Source organism: Mycteria americana, chromosome 3, assembly GCF_035582795.1.
Source record: "Mycteria americana isolate JAX WOST 10 ecotype Jacksonville Zoo and Gardens chromosome 3, USCA_MyAme_1.0, whole genome shotgun sequence".
Classification (NCBI taxonomy): Eukaryota; Metazoa; Chordata; class Aves; order Ciconiiformes; family Ciconiidae; genus Mycteria; species Mycteria americana.
The window spans coordinates 33,517,865-33,539,239 of record NC_134367.1 but is presented as its reverse complement, the minus strand read 5'-3'; the positions used below and the strand labels follow the sequence as shown (position 1 = coordinate 33,539,239).

At 38.2% G+C, this 21,375-nt stretch overlaps 1 protein-coding gene across 8 annotated transcripts in view; it reads right to left on the bottom strand.

Moving 5' to 3' along the window:
• The window catches only part of COL19A1 (collagen type XIX alpha 1 chain), a 212,202-nt gene that overhangs the window by 161,427 nt on the left and 29,400 nt on the right, over positions 1–21,375 (bottom strand). For all 8 annotated transcript variants that reach the window (XM_075498152.1, XM_075498157.1, XM_075498155.1 and 5 more), the window contains exons 5-10: positions 16,926–17,049; positions 16,257–16,532; positions 14,445–14,525; positions 12,224–12,349; positions 11,683–11,745; positions 1,354–1,407 (exon numbers count right to left, since the gene is read on the bottom strand). In XM_075498152.1, the coding sequence (XP_075354267.1) occupies positions 1,354–1,407; positions 11,683–11,745; positions 12,224–12,349; positions 14,445–14,525; positions 16,257–16,532; positions 16,926–17,049 (724 nt within the window). The remainder of the gene's footprint in view (positions 1–1,353; positions 1,408–11,682; positions 11,746–12,223; positions 12,350–14,444; positions 14,526–16,256; positions 16,533–16,925; positions 17,050–21,375) is intronic.

Below are 21,375 nucleotides of genomic sequence, written 5' to 3'. Positions count from 1 at the left end.
TTTGCTTTGTTCTTCCTCTTCATCTGCATCACTTTACTATTACATTCTCTGAGCTTTACATACCACTTTATGATTCAGTCCCTCAACATTGCAAAGTCCTTTGAGCATCTTTGCAGCCTGCTCTCCATTTTGTTACCACATGTAACTTAGTATCAGCAGCAAATACCATTATCTTAACTCATCTCTTTGTTAATATTATATATCTACCTCCCATCTTTAACAAAACACAATTTGAGACAGAAATAGTAAGTAAAAATAAAAGATAGTTTCATAATTCTATATCCTGTTAATTACAGATTTTAAACCTGACAGTTGAAGTGAAACTCTACTTCTTTCAGTACCTAGAAATCTTGCTAATGACAAAATAAACCAAACCCTCTGCCATTACTAAAATGTTGTGTACATATGAAAGCAGCATGTCAACCAATAAAGCGCAATATTGAAATTCTGAGCCTCTCACAGCAACAGCTGCCTTTAAAAGGCATACTTGTTTATGGCACTGAAAGAACAGAAACTTGAAGTACACAATGAAAAAGAACCTAAATTGACAGAATTGAGGGTTGAGGACTTCAATCATGACACTAAAGATAACCACTGGGGGGGGGGAATCAGTGAAGTGTACTAGCACATGTATCTGGACTGTTTCATTCATTTATATATTAACTGGCTTCCACTTATGGAAGAAAATGCAGAAAATCCACTATTATTTCAACTGTTACTATGGTACAGAAAAAAATCACAAGAGGCCAAATGATTAGAAACTGCAGCAACACGCTATTTCCTCAGTGTTATGAGGGCTGTCTTCTATACTAAGGATGCTGGATATTAGACTAGTAGACTTCCTTTAATACAGGTAACTAGCTCTGAACTCAATAAACATGTACAACTGCCTTAATTCGCACACCAACATCCTGAAATGAAGTGAAACTTATCCTCTTGAATACACAGGTAGGCTGACATGCTTTCTAAGCCATAGCTGTTCCCAAGTCTTTGCTTAGAGGTCAGTGATATTTATCTCAAAGCTCTACCAAGTGGCCTGTTCAGAGCATAAGAGCTCTTTTCTAGGCTTGCAGACCACAAACTGCACAGTGGAACAAGTGGCTTCCTTTGGTTCCGTATAGCTCCTCCTTCTAGAAAAAAACAAACAAACAAAACAAGCACATCTGCAGAGAATACTATTGGTCTGAGTGTCTTTTTCAGTGTGCTACAAAAACATGGCAGTGCAGGTAAGAGAAATTCATTTTCTAACAGAAGTGTTCTGTCCTCCCACTTCTGCACATAACTACAGATAAGCCACTGACATAACAAACACTTCCTGTGAGTCAAATTACATATCAATATACACGAACATACCTTTTCGCCAGGAAGACCAGCAACACCATCCTCTCCTTTTGCGCCCATTTCACCCTACAAAACAAATTATTCAGTTAGAAGTTCTAAAGGCTTCTGAGGTTAACAACAACTACTCAGGTCATATCTGATTCAACAGAAAAGCATCTTCTACCCTGTTTTTGTCATGCTTAGTAATGTAACCACTGTAGAGGAGGATGCCTTACATGTTAACACTAAAATCAGACAAAATACACTTTAAAACACCTACAATGTCAATTAAGACCCTCACCTGACAAATACTTGCACATGCACATTTCCATAAAAAGCAGGTCTGCTGATTTTAAGGGAATTCACTGCGACAGCAGAGTGAAGCCAAGTGGGTCCCTTTTCAGTGAGTTGAGTGTGTTCTACACTGAGAAAGCTCAACATGTAATACAGGTTTGTTTTGTCTAAAAGTCATGTGCCCACAATATTTTTAAAAGACACTATTTAAACTCAGTTCCTCTCCTCCCTCCCTTTTGCCCCCTCAGAGAAACCAAACCCCAAACCATAAGCAATCTGTAAGAAAATTTTAGTTTTAAGCAACAAATGACCAACTGATCAGGAGAGGTATGGAAGATCCCAGGAGCTGCAAATTGGATCATGAGTCTTAAAAATGATTGAAGAAAACATCAAACGGAAATTTTGCTTCATAACATCAAGTATAAGGGTTACAAAGTTTAAAATAAAAATTGGGTGGATGCTAGAGGAATGTAACAAAAGCACTGAAACCATATTATAGTCTTCATTTAAAAACAAAACAAAACATTAGGTTTGTCTACTTGTACCAAGAAGAAAACATTCCCTAGCAAACAGAAAATGCTGCAGCCTTTTTTTGAGTAATATAATTCTTTATGAAGAAAATGTCACCGGTTTGAAAAGAATTAGCTATCAAATTGTTCTTCGAGAGAAAGGGTTGCACGAAGAAGCAGAAGAGCCACATTTACACAAATAATTGGTTCCTAAAATAGGTTGTAAACCTAGGTTTGGAGCCCAAATCTAAAACTGCAAATCCAAAAGCCTCTGCTGAGGAATTACTGTCCAAGACCCCTAAACTCACAAAGTGCATAACTTTTCAAATAGCAGGATCCTGGAAACTCATAGTTCTAATACTCAGCATATGCAAAAACTTCTTGGTATTAGGCAACGTTCATCAGTTTAGTCAATAAACCCACTCTGCAGTAACAAATATCAGTTTCTCAAGATCTTCCCAAATAGGATACACACACAGTGTTGCAGCGACCTCTTTTTCTTCTGTTACATATAGGAGATGCTTAACTCAACAGCGTAGCAGACGGGCTTTGTCTAGGCCACAGAACATACATGTTCTGTGCCCTCCGCAGCCTGAGTGCTCCCAGCCTGTACCCCCGCTTGCCTGGACCGCTGATGCCTGCCAGCGCACTGGTGGTCATGGGATCTAAAGTTGTTCCGAACTTCACAAGAGGAACATTAGGAACGGCACAAGTGAACTGCATCCCAGCAGCCTGGTGTCTTTCCCGAGAGCAAGGAGACCACGTTCCTATCTGGATGACGGTTCCTGCATTTTACATGAGAACGTCCCCAAGTAAAGTGCATAACCATTTCTTAAATTACAACCTAAGTCTCTCCATCAGGTTTAAAGTCATTTTAATTAATGTAGTTAGGGAACAATAACATCAGCTAGGTATCCCAGAACTCAGTATCAGAATACAAACACTGCTGTAAAGCTTTTTTAAAAAAAAACAAAACAAACCACAAAAAACCCCCACCAAAACCAAAAATCTGAAAGAGCTTCACAGACAGAATACTCTAGTACCTTTATCTTTTCAGCATAAACATAATAGCTCTGTTCTGAAATGAAGTCATTAACCTTTCTGAAGTTAAGAAAGGAGCAGTAAGGTTGTCAAGAAGTAATACATAACAACAGTATTTGCTATACCCCAGAACAGCCATTATAAAACATTTAATCCCTGGTAAAGGAAGGAATTACAATATATACTTTTCCTCAGCATTCCCTCTGGGCTGGCACACAGCAGCTGCTGACTCAGCACACTGTACTCCAAGGTGCTTAAGTCTCCTTACGCTATACTCAGGGAGTCTATGGATCGGATCCAGGGCCCCAGATGGCAGTTTCATTTAAGTTCTGACAATTCAACATTTTTGTCTCTAGCCTCAAGGAAAAAAAGAAAAAAACCACAAAAAAACCACCACCACCCCCAAAAAAAAACCCCTAAGTGCTACAGGTCAGGTTTCCTTGCTACCTTTTTCTAAAAGCAGAATGATGTGCCCTAATGACTGTCACCGTAATTTTGAAGTAAGCTGTCATACCCTAATACTATTGTTGTTGCTTCTCACCTACCATAAAACTTATCTACCTTCCTTGCCCCCATTTTAATTTCTTAACAACTATTCACAGAAACCGTCATAAAATAACTGCATGTGTGCAGCCTGGCTCAAAACTCCTTTGTTTACAACACGTGAGCTAAGCAAATCAATCACAATGAGCAACTCCTGGGTGCAGAGTACTATTCCAGCCGTAAGTTTAAACCACTGCTCAGAAGCAACAATGTTCTGGAGGAGTGTACGAGCATCTCCTATGTGCTTTTAATTCAAATATTAGAATGGTCCTTAGCTCTGTTGCAAAAGTAGACCAAAATCCTGTGCGTGCGAATAGCATGAACCCACTGGTGCTATGACAGATAAAGAAGCAAGACTGGCCTCTGGTTACCTATCTAATCACCCACAGAGTGACTCTTATCTATGCACGCTCTGTTCCCTTATGCCACTTGCCAGTACTTTAATAGACCAGAACCACTTCGTTACATTCAGCAGTGTATTTTTATATACTGTATAGTTTAAAATTACACAGCCTGCTACATGCCAGGAAGCCTTTAGCATGTATGACTTACTAGCCAATTAACCAAGGTATGTTTACGCTTCTGTTCCACTAACTGCAGACAGACTCCTCACCTTGTAGACAATTATTTTCCACTGCAAATTAGATTATAAAGTTATGCTTCTATCTTGTAATTGTGATTTTAATAACCACAGTCTTAAAGGTTCTAGTTTTTCTTGCTTTTATTCAAGGAGTTTAAAGATCAGATACTATAGGTTGTACAACCTATAACAGTACTCACACAAGCAGCATGACAGAATAAAAAAAAGATAGAGCAAATGCATTTTTTAAGGGTCTTTTGCCTATTTTTTGTTTAATGGCATTTTCCTTTGCTTCTGCAGATCTCAAAGCCCTTCACAAAAGTGAAAAAGCATCCTTTTCTCTTTCTTACATAGTAGATGCCAAAAGCATAGAAATGAGATGAACAAACAGGGCTCCTGACCATCAGCCCTACATCTACCCCTAAGTAAATCTCTTTCATGCCTTAACAAGAGTATTCTAACTCCCGACACACACTGCAATTGAGCTTTTTAAATTTATGTAAATAAATTAGTAAGAATGGGAATAAAGAATCGCATTTGCTTAGAACTACCAAAGCCAACAGAAAATATATGTCAGAAGAACAATTTCAGAAGCTGGTGAACACTAGCAGTACAATGCTGGCACTTATAGGTTATAATCTACATTCAGTGTAACAATATTCAAAGGTAGTACTGTGAGGTTTAGGTCTACTGTTACAATTTTCTACTAAGGGTACCAGTGAAAATCCTTTTCAACTGAGCACAAGATACTTATTCAATAAAATATTTAAGCCGTAGCACATTTTTCAGAGGGTGATCTCTTGTAAACAATAGGATGGCTACTATATTTTTGACAATGTTTAATTTGGTAAACTCATAAGCAGACAGGGTGGAAATTTAGCAGGCTGAAATGAAAATAAAAAAAGCTGCTCTCAACTTTCCGTAAAGCTAAGCCAAACTAAATTCTTAAAAAGAGACTGTAAACAGTGAACATGCTTCTTTCCAGTGATACCGATCAGCCTTCTATCTGAAGTGGAAACAATTCTGCACATGTGAGACCACCTGCAGTATTACACTTGTGATCATTTTTTTACATTAATGATTCAGAGTTTCAAAAGCACTTGACCTTTAGCTCTTTGTACCATGCAGCCTTTATTCAATGCACCTGTTGTAGAACTAGAAATGATATACTAGTAGCAGACACAAAATACAGTACCTTGATTCCTATACCACGCATGAAGAGTCATGTATAGCAAAGATAGCGTAAAGCCAAATGTGGTGATAGACAGAATGACAGTCATATTTATTTAACAAATTACAGTCCTTTCTCATATAAAACCAAAAAACATTATTTTAAGAAAGTATTTTATTTAAACACGTTATTTTGTCTCTTTATTGCAAATCTATTTAAGATCTATTTACATTGTGATATGGAGTGGGATTAACTTGACACATTAATATTTAATCTAGAAAAAGTCTAGAAGGAATTTTGAGAGGAGGAAAATATTGTCAGCAAAGTTCTGTACTAACAAGGTACAGAAGATGATTTTAATACTAAGATGAAAGCAAATGCACTTAATGAACAGAAAGAATGACATTAACGTGGCCTAGAACACACACTGCTAAAGTATTGCATTATAACATTGCTCTTGTCTGCAATGGGGATATTAATTCAGATAAAATGAGTAACCTACGTCAGTTGTCAAAATACTCCTTAACCAAAATCAGTTTTGGTTTTATAAGATGTGATTAAGTAAATTAGCTTTCCTGGTTTTCATCTCTGCATAGTTATGTGTGCCAATAGCATCAGAAATGTCCAGGTAAGAAAATGTGTATTATTACCAAGAAAGAAACATCAGCACACTCTGAAGAGAGTTGTTCCCAGCAGACAGTGTACTGGCAGGGTTTCCAAAAGTGATAAAATGGAAGGTGAAAGAGGTAATGTAGAGAACTCATCCTTTACACTGTATCCATCATATGTATGATTGATGTCAGAAGCAATCCCTTTAAGAAATTATGTAAGCTGAAATTTAAAACTTAGATGTATGGACAAGTAAACAGTTCCCATTATTATAAAATGGTGATAGAAGTATTTAGATGTGGAACACCCCCTCCCCCCCATTAGGAACTTTTCATTGATGAATACAATAAATTCAAATTTAGAGAATTTGCCAAGGGGGAGAAAGAAAACTCAACCCAAAGGTGGCATCACTCCAGGGTTTCCCTGGCACCAGGGGAGAAGCAGGGAGTCTATAGTCCAGGAAGTATCATCCCTGGTGCTCCCAGGAGAAGCCCCCAGCTGTGCGCTGACCCAGCAGCGCAGGGCTCAGCCTCGCCGTGGCCTGAGCTGGTGTCGCTGGTTTAACCCCTTCGCTGGGACCCGTGACCGCTGCCTCCCCTGCTCCAGCTCCAGCTCCAGGGGTGGCCCCACTGGGGAGGGGTGACACCCCCCAACCCTCTGAGTACCTCAGAGTGCTGAGGACTCACTGCCACCCTCTGCACTCCCTCTGGAGGAGGACTTGAACTGCCATCCTCAGGACTGAGATGAATACTGGAAAGGTGAATATGGTAACATAGAAAAGAGGTATATATTTAAGACCTTTTTTTTTTTTTCTAAAGAAAACAAATTGGACTATTAGATGGTTACAACATTAAGTAGGACTACCAATAAATTCTTAGCTCCATTGGCATGGAGCGTTCTCTTCTGCCCGTTAGAAGATTTCAGTCTACCAAGTACACTGGCAATTCCTGACTTTGTCGTCACTGACAACCAGCTGTATTTTGCCTGATTTTTTTCTTTTTCATGCATTCCAGCTTCTAGGTCCCTATCAATAAACTCTGCAACAAACATCAGACCAGAAAGGAACCATTCTGAAGGTGGCATAACATGATAGATAGGCCTTAGGTGGAATCAGGTGGACCTGGGTTATAACAGGAATGACAGAGGAAGAGGAAAGGAAGACTAGCAAGGAAAATACGCAGAAAGAAGTCAGACACCTCATCTGTTCTCCATGAGTTCTTTTTTTCTTATCATTCTATTACAAATATTTTCCTAGTGCAACAATATATTGCATAAACCTATCTCTACCAATCCTAAAATAGCCTTTTAAATGTCTTTTTCCTTAAGTAAAGCTTAAATTAATGAAGCTCACTTGAATAGCAATAAATTTCTCCATGGTGTGCATCAACAGGCACTTTAATGTTTGAAAGCACTCTGCCTCTGGCTTTTTGCTCTCTGCTGTACTTACAGCATTAACTGATGACCTATTAACACAGCTTGGAATGGTTTAATATTATATAAAAATATTTAATTCTCTTTGGATTTCAATTTAAAATCTTTTGTGGGCACTAAGTTTGCTTAAAAGAAATAAAAATAAAAAAGATAACATACAATTACTTTTTTTAGCCTCCTAGAGGAAATTAGTTTGTATATTCAGTATATATGTAATCATTCCAATTACTGTGATCCATATTCTGTCTTTCTGAAGAATTTCTACATATTGAGGACAAAACAGGACCTTCACATTGTGATCAAAAGACATTTGCTAACAACGAATATATTTGTAAGAGTCTGAGTAGCTATATACCATGCCGAAGTAGTAAAAATTGCTTCCAAAACAGAAAACAATAAATTTCTCACTCAGCTCAGCAGAAGAGGAAACCCAGCTCTACAGAACAGATACCAAATGTGTTAAATCACAGGAGACTTCTACCTGACTTCCAACCACGTGAAACTTGTGAAATATACTGTGCTAAGAATCAAGCTACCATGAGAGTAACAGGGTATATTTTTCAGGGATAACCTAAATTGTACACTTGACTGCTGCTGCCTCTCTGTTTTCATCCAATGGGAAAAAGCAGTTAGGCAGTCCAAAAAGTGTGTTTCAAGGGCAGAGATCAGTAAGGAGCAAAGGTGGTCCTGCTGACTTTTTCAGTCTTAGTTATTCAGACATCAAGGAACAGGAGGTTGTCACTTGCTGCAGACAGCTGCAGAAGCTGATATCCCAGCAAATACAATCCTGCAGAGCAAACATCCCTGGATCCAAGCTTGCGCAGGAAACAAAAGGGACAGGGACTACTGCCCTTGAGGCAGTTTTTGCTACACAGTAAGGGGTATATGGTACCAAACTGAAGTCTGGTCATTCAAGAAGGAAGCCAGTCTTGAAACTGAGCAGCTTCTTCACCCCCGAAGCACCACAGATAATACTTCTATTGTTGAGAGAAGAACTGTCCTCATAACGTCCTCATGAAGCCATAATGGAAGGCCAGGCATACAAATAGGAAGGTCATTCACACAAATGGAATAATTTTGATCAGTGATGCTCCTGTACATTCAGACGGACAGCTTGCCAGAGGTGCATCAGTATCTGCATGAATGCTTGCTCCAGTGAAAATATGGCACTTCATTCATTTGGACCCACAATACACTTCGGACTTTGGCTCAGACCCGTTCAGAGGTACTAAGATGAGCCAAGAGTACAGGACTGCCAAGTGTACAGGAATGAAGTGGCAACAGGCTAATAATTAAATTCAAAATGCCTAAAAAGGCTTATCAGGTATCATGCTTTGTACTGGTGATAGCTTAGATATTCCTGAACAGGCAAAACAGAGTCTGATCTTAGGGAACAACTATGTTAGACTGAAGAGAAGGGCAATTTTGGGGGGCTTGAATATAGCCTAACACCAATTTGTGTATGTAGAGACCTTCTTGCCAATCCCATAGCAACAAAAAGACATGTAAATTCAGTCATACAATTAATTACAGTGGATGGGAAATTGGAATGAAACAATGTAAAATAAAAGGAAAAGGAATGTGCTGAACAAGCGATAATATCAACGGATACCGAAATTTCCTAGGAAAGAAGCTAAAAAAATTAACATTAACATGTTTTCACTTGGATGCTGCCATGGCAAGGACATTTAAACATAGTTAGTTGGATGCTAATAATAATGTGATTTAGAAGCAAAAGAAAACAATAAAACGAGGAGCTGAGCACAAGCAAAGTGGGAAACATGGGCTGAAGAACAATCAGACAACTTACAGAAATCCTGTTTTTTTGTGACTGGCCAGCAAAGTCATCAAGAAGTTGCCTACTTCACGTATAACATATTACAAAACATCCAACCACACTCTGTTACTCTCCTTTACATAATCTGGCAACAAATCATGTATCCTGCATGTCTGGAATAGTCTGGGGTCTTGCTGCCTCTCCACCTCTAATTATTGATGTAACAAGGCCATCACTGAGAGCAAGTGTTACTGAAAACGTGCATAAGTGCAGAGGTGAAGAAAAAAAAGTACTAAAGCCTCAGAGAACATGGCATTCAACTCCATCGTGGTAGGCACTATTGAAGGCAGTATTCGTTTGCTCCCAAAGGTCAACAGTGAGACCATCCTTTTAATCACAGTAGTAATGTGCCCTCTACCCACCCCCAAACAAAAACAAAAAAACCCCACCCCAAAGCTAGGAAGTAGAAAGTACTGGTCTATAAGAAAGGTTCAAATGAAGCAGCTTTCTAGCTGTTTGCTGTACTACCTCTGACTTTAAGCTGCTGATTCATCAAATTTTGTGAATTGACATTCACAAATGTCAATTTACTATCATTCGGCTAAGCTGCTGGATGCACGTAATCCTGCTCAGGCTCTAAATATTCAGTGAAGTATCAGAGTGGCTGGTGATAAACAGATCAAATTTGGACTTACAAGTAGTAGGTCACTACCAAAAAAATATCTATTTGAAATAAATCTTTCAATATTTATATTCTTGAATCTCAAGCTTAACAATTTTCAGTTTTACATCTAAAACAAAAATTTTGTACTTTGTAATTACCAGCCATGTCAGACATGGCCGCATGCAATTTGCTATCAGTGATGCACAGAAGTTGAAAGGGTTCATTGACTGCTGGATGTTTTTTGAATCAATGCAATGAAGGTTTCTTTGTAAAGCAAACAGGAGAACACAACTGGAGATGACCACAGGCACCACATGCTTTATTTAGAGGTACTATGCTTAGCATGGTAAATATTGCTAATTGGCTGTGAGACAGAATGGTAAAAAAATTAGACTTCCAAAGTTTCCTTTCTCATCTTAGTAGAAGTAATAGTCTAAATGGATCATGTCAGGAGCAGAAGAGCAGTTTCCCAAATAAATGCTACAAAACTCCCTACGTTGGTAACATAGGCTAACCCTAACACTGACAATTGTTCTATATACTCAGGCCTAGGATCAGCAAAAACTAATGATTAAATTTGGAAACTGCCAGCAATCCCTTTAGGTTCAGCTGGGCTATAGAAACTAACATGCTTGAACTTTTTTGTTCCACCTAGGAAAAAGATACAGCTAGTATCAAAAGTGAAATATATATTGGAGGGGAGGAGTTGGGGCAGAAGACACTATCAGGGAATTTACTTAATTTCAACTGACTGCGTAGGTAAGCTCTCTCAGAACTGGGCTGATTTCAGCCAGGTACTGCAGTCCTAGGAACAGCGCTGACTGTCTTCACAAACTATTTTAGATGACATATTAAACAGTGTGCTGCGAAGGAGGATGCTGGCTTAGGACACCTCCATCCTAACCCATGCATTAGGACATTCCATGTATCTTCCTCTCACACTGCATTCCCTGAACTCAGAATTCCTATCCACTGTCTTCCTGGCTGATTTGCAATAGTTTATTCAAGTTGCCCCCTCTATTAGCACAAGAAAAACACATTCCCAGACATGTCCTAATCCAGCATCCTCCAACCAAATTTAGGGAATGGAGTGTGAAGAGAAAACACCTGATATGCTGACCTTTATTATTAGGAAACCTCCAAGCTAAATAACACAGGAATGTCACGGTAAGCATTACAGAACAAAAATACAGAACAGGCTCAAGGAAAGGAGCACTGACTAGCCTGTCCTAGGGGCTTGCCAATGTCAGGTCCCTCTCTCTTCACAATTAAGAAAGTTTCAGGTAAGAGTGATGTCAAAGAATATACAGTGCAGAGGTCATACGAGTCAATTCATACCCTCCTAATGATGACTGCAAGGATGAATCCACTGCACAGGGTTCTGTCCATCAGCAGTGAGGTACACACATGATATGGGAAAATCCTTGTCACAGACGACATAACACGACTTCTCTTTTTTTGGATAAGGGGAACAGGCAATAGGACATGCTGACAGGGTTGGGTAGGCATGTGCTTCCCAGGCAGGTAAACTGTTCCATGGAATTCATGAGGGCACCCCAAAGTGAGACAGCTGTAGGCTGCCTGGCAGGAAGCCCACACACAGAACCAGAGACTGACTGATAAAGGATTTAACCTGTGTACAGGGAGATTCCTTTAAGGAATAACAAGATCCAAGAAGTTTCTATTTAAGAAAGGTAAGCCAAAGATAAAGATTCGAAAGAGAGAATTCAACTGATCTTTTACCTTTTCACCTTTATCTCCTTTCTGGCCTGGCAAACCAGCTACTCCTGGCAATCCTGCTTCTCCCTGATTTTAAAAGAAATAAAAAATCAACAAAGAAGCAGATCCAAAAACATGTATTTGGTTTGGTTTCCTTGTCTTTATCACCAAAGCCTAACAAAGCAAACGACTCAGAATAAATATAGCGCAACACCCAGGAGAAGGATTTAAAAAAAAGTATTATGTAGAAAATAATTTATTCTCAAGTAAAAACATTTACACTAAACATAATGCCCAAATATAATTCTCATTTTTACCATGGATCTTTATTTTGGTGTGTATTCAAACAACTAAACCTTACAGACCTCTGCAACTCTAACTTTAAATTAACTAAATCTAAAATTTACTGTTTCTTAACTGGGAAATACAATGTAAGTACATTACAACACTACAAACCAGTACAATATTTTTCATAACTACAAAAAAAACCCCACACCTTTTTTTTTTAATACCTAGCAGGATTAAACAGCATGATGCACTAAAAAGCAATAGGAAAATCTCATACTTTATTTGGAAAGCAGTGGCATCTCTCTCTAGTTTCTTGCTGGGTTCCTGGAAGCGTGTATATTTTGCTGGCATTAACAGTCACTGGTGATGAAGTCGTAGCAAATAACCTCTCCTCACGTGGGCACTAAAATAAAAAGAAGATTTTCTGATTTTTGGTGCACTTCGGTTAATAGATAAATACCGTTCAAACACTATTTTTAAGTTGCTCTCTGTTTTAACACTCCTGTACACACCATATTACAGAGAAGCCACAACAATTGCCAAACAAAGAAAAAAGCTGTAGTAAAATGAAGTCTAGACATTGTGATCCTTCCGTACTAAAATCAACGCCAGTTAAAACTGACCTGACTGTCCCATTTCTATCTTCCAAAAGAGCCCAGTCAGAGGAATAAAGTCTCCCAAAATTAGAAGTAGCGAAGCAGAAAATGCCCATGGGAAAAAAAAGAGGGTACTTCTCAGTCTCATCTCATCCTCCACTCCCTGCCCCGAAATGCAAAATGTCAGAGTGCGAGAAGGAAAATTCCGTCATTTTTTTGTAATGAAAGACTTCGGACATGTACAGTTTGGAAACAAACAAAAAGCCCTGAAGCCAATATTCACCTGTCTGTAACTTATGAGAGCTGAGCCAACCTGAGGATATACTACAGGACACGTCATAAGAACCTGATAAATTTCAGAAGCTCTCATTAAGATGTAATGAGGTCTCCTGCAAGCCCTCTGTCAAAGAAATTCCCATAGGATTTACAGCTTAGTGTAGAAATTTGTACCCAAGGATAAATTCCTTCCCTTATATTACTGAAAATGTAGCCCTTATAATTGGTAAGGAAGTAATGAAAAAATAAATCAGAAAATGCTATGCTGGTTTCAATATCAAAGTCATTAACAAGTAGTCCACTATTTTTTATATCTTCAACATAAGACATACAAATGAAACTGGTGCTTTTAGCTATATAGCAGAATGAATGTTTAAGATGCTATTAATAAGGCCTATCCTTGATCTTTTTGTGTTCATATATAATTAGGGTTTGTTTTGTTTTTACTTTTTTGCTACTGTGTCATAACTGGTAAATAAATTTTATTTCCATGCACGAAGTGGAACCTACAGAAGAAAATCCATTCATTTCATTTATCCATGAGCTCACACATTCAAGAGAAAGCCTGCACTATTATCAGAATATATTTTGAAATATATTTGAACAATAAATTATTATTTAAAATTGAAATTTCCCTTGATAAATTAGATCCACCCTTTTCCATCCTTCTGAGCACCTATCAGTTGTCAGTTCCCACAAAGTCTTCTGCTCCTCTGTTCTTGGGCAGCTTTATCCCTCCTCATTCCAGGTACCCTTTTCTCCCATCTCTTTGTAGATGGAATCAATTAGTCTTTCTGCACGGTCTGGGATTTTTGCTGACTGCAGGCTGGGTGGTGATGGTACTGCCAGCTACCTCAGAGGAGCCTACTCTTACAATCTATTCATAACTAGCAGACCAATATTTTAACATATTTTCTGAGGGTTTTTTCCTTTTTTTTTTTCTCCAAATGGGCTTGATTCAGCAAAACAATCACATCCACAACTTCAAGCATTTCTACAGTTCTAGTGTCTTCCAGTTTACACTGATTCTGTCTATGAAAACAAAAGGGAAAAGTGAACCCTCTAAACTAAATCAATGTTTTCCCTTCTGTTAAACAATATATACACCTCAGCATGTGCATTATAAAGAAGAAAGTATTTGCCAATTATGAAACACTCATTCCTCCACATTAGCATATTGAAATAAGGGAAACACCCTCAACACCTTCCTATTTTTCTTCCCTTCCACTGTCATGCAGACTCTTTCATGGGCTTTCTTTACCATCCATAATGCTTCACTAGATGCAACTGTTATTGAAATGGCCTCTGTTACTTGAAGCCATCCTCAGATCACCGCAGTGATTTGTTTCCTACTCTCCGAGAGTTCCTCAGTTACTAATTAGATATTAATCAATGTTAAGAAATGCATTTAAAAAGCACTAGCAGCACCTAGTGCCTTTTACTGTAGTTCCACTGTGCCATTTAGTTAGGCAGCAAGAAACAACGTACCATGACTCCAGATACAGGATTCATTTTTAGGACGTAATTAATCTAACACTTCTATTGAAATTTCTTTATGACTCTTTAGTAAGAAACAATGAAGCAATTTCTTTTGTATTAACATTTGCATTTTAACAAATAACTTACCAAGTCTGCAGATATTTCACAACACGTATCTTCTGTTGCAAGTTTTGGATTACAATAAACTGTTATACGGTGAAGTTCAATCTATTAAGAAATACAAAGGAGATTAATATGAGATGTAAAAAATCATGTGTTACGGCATGCATTTTCTTATCTTGGCATAATAAACTTTCTCTCTGAAACACTGCATATTTCTAAAATGCTGGAAAAAGAGACAAATCCAAAACAATTACACAGCTCCTCACTTAAGGAATAAATTATGCAGTCTATTACTTTGATGTAAATCACATTTTACATTTAATTTATCTTCATGTAAGGTGCACCCCTGTGTACTGCTCTTGCTATGCTACAAAGGTATTTTACCCCTCTAGACATCCTCTGCAAACCTTCTTTTCAGGAGCATAATTTTCTCCTGCAGTGAACTAGAGTAAAGGTTTGATAAGCTCTATCTCACACACATCATCTATGACTTTGGACAGACCTTTGCCTGGACCTTGCCACTAAATCTCCTGAAGAGCAAAAAAATCACAAATTCTTTACATAAAGGTTCTGTTTCAGAGATTTTGGGTGGATTGGTGAGATGAACAGCATCTAATTTCAACTAGCTAATCTTGCCCCTGTATGTTCTGCATCTGTTTTGTATCTTCTTATTCTCTCCCTTGCACTTGGCATTGAGGAGAGTGACTGTTGGTACAGGATCCGCTCTGCTGCCTTCATCAGCTTTATGCCCATAATGTTTTCTTGTAAACGTGGAAATCCCGATTGACAACTTCCACTCAGAATTATCCAGCCCGTGCCATACAACCAACATAAGACAAAAAGAATCTGCTCCTTCTCCTGCATGCTACATTTCAAATAAAGTTGAACTCAGAAAACAAAATGAAGCACAAGCTTGGCCCCATGAAATAAGAGCTCTGAGTCCAGGCCAAAGTGTTTCACGCCTCACAGGACTGATTCCTCCCACAATGCTGTCTTGCAGTTACAATGTGCTATTTTCATCTGGAACTGTACAGTGTACATAATATAGCTGAAACTTTCAGATGGTCACTATAAACTCCAAGCCAGATGCTTTAAACCTGGTAACTGGATGACAGCATACTTCAAACAAAATGACATTTCCTGGAGCTTTCAAATTACTTGCTGTGAGCTCTCTGCACAAGGAAACAGAGGAGAGCATCTCTGGGACAGAACACAACCTAGAATATCATGGGGTTGCCTTGGGTAATTCTTGCACCAAAGGCTGCAGGACACACACCTCCAGCCACTTCCTAATCCCTCCCATTAGGAGGAGGGAGCAACAACTATGAACAATGTGCCCCTATTTCTGCATAGCTGAATTACCCTGGAATGTGATACAATCTTGATCCAGAGGTAATCCTTAATTTTCTTCTGTCTCCCCTTGATCAAATAGAGACAAACTGTAACGGACGAGTGATACATACTTAGAAATAAATGTCATAAAAATTGAAAGAAAAAAAAAATTACAACTGGAAGCTATCTCTAAATGTAGTAATAATATGTCTACGGTAGCTATGTGGCTCTTACTCCAAAGCGAATAATACAGAAAAACAGACTCCTGAAACCAGGACCGAGTTTTTGTAGTTATTTTGGTAACAGAAGGTTTGCCTTAGCAGATGCTGCAGCACTGAATATTGTTTAGAGAAAAAGACTTAAGGACTTCAAATTAAGAATAAAACCTCAAAATTAATAACCAGTTCTGAACATTTTATCTACATAATTCTTTACAATGGTGTTAGTAAAAGCATGGCTAAAACATGATTTCAAGGTATCTGGTTTTCCTTTCATACTACTCACATCTACAGGCTTATCATCTGCAGCACGAGAAGCAATCAGAGTCCTTCCCTGCAAGTCAATGGTGAATTTTTCATCAGTCTGCTTTCTCTCAATTAAATTACAATCCAAATAGAGGGAAATGATCCCCGACTGCACGCTAATACCAAGCTTATGCCACTGCCGATCAAACAATGGATAAATTTCTCGACTCTTAAAAGTGTAGTGCAGTATATTTCCCTGAGCGGATTTGGTCATATACTCCACAACCTTTTTTGTACCATCCAGAAGGACAGAGATCTGAAAGCAAAGTAAAGTAAAATAAAATAAGTGGTCATTTAAAAGTTACGAGTATAAGAACTAAACACATATATAAACTATACATAATACTTTGACTATGTAGCTTGGGCAAGAATTACATTATTAAGCATTCTTCTGTGTAACTTTGTAAACACCTATCAGCTATAAATCATAACATGCCTTCTTATCCTAGTTTGCAGTCTTAATTCAATACATCTTGTTAAATTTCTGTCATTCCTATAATAAATCATCAATTACTTCAGAGCAGTCTGTCTATTCCATATAAACTGTAGCTAAACCCAGTGGTGAAACATCCACTAAGTTATATTTGCCATATTATATGGGGAAAAAAAAGAAACTTAATGAAAAAAATAAATCAAAGACAACTCTAACCTCAGGTGTGTCATACTGATTTAAAACTTGCCATATATACCAACGCTCTTTCTTGGTATTTCGCCGTACACGGAACGTAGCAATTAGAGAGTATTCTTCAGGAAGCCCATTTGGAAATACTTGCCTACAATAGGAGGGAGAAAAAACAGATTTCTTGTTATTCTTATACACACAAACACTGCTTAAAAGTGCTTAAACAGAAATAATACCTGATGAAAACAAGGAGCCAAACGCTCACTCACACTCATACAAATTGACGGTCTTCAGCATTCAGAAGTGCCTCTTCTCAAAAGTACAACTCAGTCTATTTATAAGAATAAATGGCTGAAGAATTTGCTAATGAATTTTTTGTTCTAACTTTTTAAAAATCTGTGATTACTATAAATAGGAGTCTTAAAAGAACTGCTGCAAAATGAATACCACACATAAACATATTTTGAAGTACTGCTTTTCCCAATTTATTACTTGGGATACTGGAACAAGTTTCCCAGAGGATTCATAGAATAATCCCCATCCTTGGAGACTTTCAAAACACAGCTGGAGAGGGCTCATAATAACCTGATCTAACTTTCAAGTTGGTCCTGCTTTGAGCAGGGGGTTTGGTCCAGTGGCCTCCACAGGCGATGACTCGGACATCTTGAGTATCTGAACAGCTGGACTTTAGCAGGCTTGAACAAAAATAAGGAATGCATTTCTGAACGAATGACTTGCTGTTGTTTGATTTTGTTACTCTTTTCTTACCTAAGATATGCCGATGCCTCTAAAAAAAAGTCTGACTTGCTACCTATATCACAGAATGCAGTACAACAGTTCTACAAACTATTTGAAAAGTTTGTATTTCAGAAAAAATGACATTAGTCTGTAACTTAACTCTACAGACTTTCGTAATCATTAAATATATACTAATTCTGTACTAAACAAATTAGGATGGTGCAATCAACTTTTTTCTTTTGAAGCTTCTGCATTTCAAATTATTTCTTTTCTAAGACAGAGGTGAGACAAATGAAAACCACAGATGCAAACACTACACAACACACGAGTAGCTAAAGTGTTAACATTGCTGTTTGCTGAAAACTGTCAGGATTGCCCAACTAGCCACATTGCAACAGGCATTCCCTGGATCAGAGTGGAGGAAACCTGAGGGCCCCACGCAGCAGAAAAAATTCCTCCGTTTTTCTTCCCACAATCATGTGAAGTAAATAGCTTAGTTCTAAAAAACTACAAATGGGATTATAATTACACAGTAATGTGCTATAAAAGCTTTATTAAAAAAAACCTAAAACCAAAACAAAACAAAGGGAAGAAAAAGGAAAGAGGAAAGCACCAGCTGACAAGACAATAACCCCACAACCCTCCTAGAAATCAGCGCACTTCAGTCAACTTAGGATCTCAGGAAAAATGTCTTCTGTGTCGAGAAGCCTGCTCTAAATCCTGCCAAAGAGCTTCTTTATGGACTAACACCTATTTAAGTCCCTATGTGCAAATCACACTTCTTTGGCTTATTTCCCACAGCTGATTCCTGTTTTATCCCAGGACCAAATTGGCTGCTCTCCCACATTGTTAGTGGACTCATACGCTCTGTTGTACAGCTATAGATGTTTCAATGTCAAAAGGCAAGGCAAAAGCAAATAGGCTTTGCAGGACTTAGATCTAGATTTCATACTACTCTGTATTTTTAATTATAGCATAAAGAATGTGTTTATGATTTATAAAGAAAATACCTTCATTGGGCATCAGTAATACATGAGCACGTCTCTGCAGAACAGTAAACTATCTGGACATGGGATCAGCCCTGTCGTTTACAGCACCCCAGGCAAGCTAAGGAGGTGGCATCTCAGGTTTACAGCTGTAAACTAGACAGGGTATCTGGCTGTAGGAGCATCTGATTAGCTCTCCAAAATCAATTAACTTTCCCAGCTAAGTTCCATATTGGGAGACATAGGGGAGTTACATTAATGGGCAAAGGGCAGACAACTGTGGAAGGGAAATGATCAGAAGTCTTCATCAAATAAAAGGAAGGGAAACCATGATTGGTATGGTAAGTCTGCAAAACAAACGGAAGTAGTTTCTGCACATGGTAGGTATTTGAGTAAATATAGAGCACTTTTTTTCCTTTTTTTTTTTGTTCCACCATTGTTGCTTTTTACTGTAAGCCTCCCTGACACTTTAAGAGCTATCTAAATGAATGACAGTATTAGTCTTCTAAAGTTTTAAGTGTTTCTTTCAGAATTTTCTCAAAAAATTTTGGTTGTGTGTGAGTGCACATGATATAAAATTATCTTCCTTAACTGTTTATCAGACCATTTGGGAAACAGGACAAGAGTTAAGGTATGGGCCAGCATTATGAAAAAGGGCGGGAGTTCACTCTAGCTTCTCTTACCTTTGAACTGACAGAGAAAACTGTATTGGGAGAAACAAGAAAAGCAGACAAGGTCAAGTTAATTCCTAAGGGCATTACACTGATTTCAGTGAAGTCAACTAAAGAGGTAAGATTTAAGTAGAATTGGACCAAGGATAAATTCAGTTAGATTCACAAAATAATTTAGGTAGGAAGCTACCTCTGGAGGCCAATGGAACTAACCCCCTGCTAAAAGCAGGGCTAGCCAGAAAATTTTATCAGGTTGCTATAAATCCTGTCCAGCTGAGTTTTGAAAGTCTCCAAGAATGGAGATTATTCCACAACCCTCTGGGCAACTTGTCCCAGTGTATGGCCAAAAAACAGCACAAATTTGCTATATGACTACTGTACACCAAAGACATAACAGAAGCAACATCTTTATTCTGAGAAGAGTTCCCATTGTGAAACTATATGAACATTCCTTGGTGACCAAAAAGTCATTAACAGATGCTTTAAAGTATACACTTAACACTCAACCCTTCCAGCCAGATGGTGAATGCTAAAAGGAAAAAAAATGAAGGGATGAAATACCCAGAAAACTAGCACACTATCTACTACTATACCCAATTTCCCCTGTGCTCTTGCTCCCTGAATGGCTTCAAGTGAACACAATAGAATAAAAAGCATGCATCCAGTATTGAAGTGACTTAGGTACAGACGATCAGTAAGATACTATAGCAAAATTTAAGTATTACTACCATGGTATCTTCTACTCTGTAAAGCTCCGTTAAAAACTCCTCAGAAATAGGCAAAGTATGTATGTGTTTTAAATAATAAATATATAATGACATCTGATGGGGAAAAAAAAAAAAAGCCAGGACAGAAATGTGAACCTAAAACCTCATATTGAAACATGAGAAAAGCCAAAACAAAATTTTGCAGAATACTGAATTTGAAATTCAGAAGTTCTTTGAAAGTTTAATATACTGTTTCGCCTGATTGCATCTACCAACATTTAAAAACTAATGAGAAAGCTAATGAGACGTCATGTGCAAGGTGAAAACAGTAAAGAAGCAGCATTAAACATTAATGAAAAATACAAAAGCAACTTGTTCCACATGTCCACAGCTCAACAAGTACTTCCTCACAGAGTATTTACCCCTTCCATGTGGCACAGGGAAAGAACAATAGGAAAAGGAGAGAGAATAAGGATGAAAGAAATCTGTACCAAGCTCACCTCAAAGTCTACAGATGTAAAGCACAAATATAGAGAACATTAACTTAGGGTAGTACATGGTGTCTAAGCCAAAAGCAGTAAGAGAGATGACAGGTCTTAAGAAAGCCCTAACATTACAGAAATATGGGTAGCAATTAATAAGTGTGCAAATTCATCTATAAAGACAAAAAGAAAGACCTTGGTATCTGGTCTCTGAACCAGGGGATGCTTATGTTTTTTTGGACAAAAGCGTCTGAACCAAAATACATAATCAGACTTGGGAGCAAAAACATGAATCTGAGGTTTTCCTCTCCCAGGAAATATCCTTAACAGCGGGACAACAGCCAAGTTCTCCCATTCCTGTTGAGCTTCCTTATCTTAGGACAATCCAAACCAGACACATCCTTCCTAGATGACTGCTCTATCTTCTAAGGCTATTGAAAAGGTCCTCTCTCCTTCTTCTACACTGAAAGTGCTCATGACTGCTGTGGTTTGTGTTTAATTCAATGCTGTCCAAGCTTATTATGTGCGATTTAAGCACAGTCAATGGCTTAGCCACCTCTGGGGACACAGGCAGCGTTCAGGCATCTCTACACACATCTTTGAGTCAAAGTGAAACTTGGGTGGGAGTTACATGCCTGGCTGCTTAAGCCATGGTGCTTCTGAGCTTCCCTGGAACTTATGCCCAGACGCCGGGGGAAATCTGTTGTCTGAAATGATTCATTTTAGGTGCCACCAGGGGTTAGGTGGTGCTTGAGAGTAGGCAATTTGAGTCATTCTCTGAGACTCAGGCGTCCAAAGTCTGACTAAATTATACTTTAGGTGGAATTTAGACAGTTTGATTTTCTCTCTCTGTCCATATTGTCAGCAGTATATAATAAAAAAATGAAAGCTGA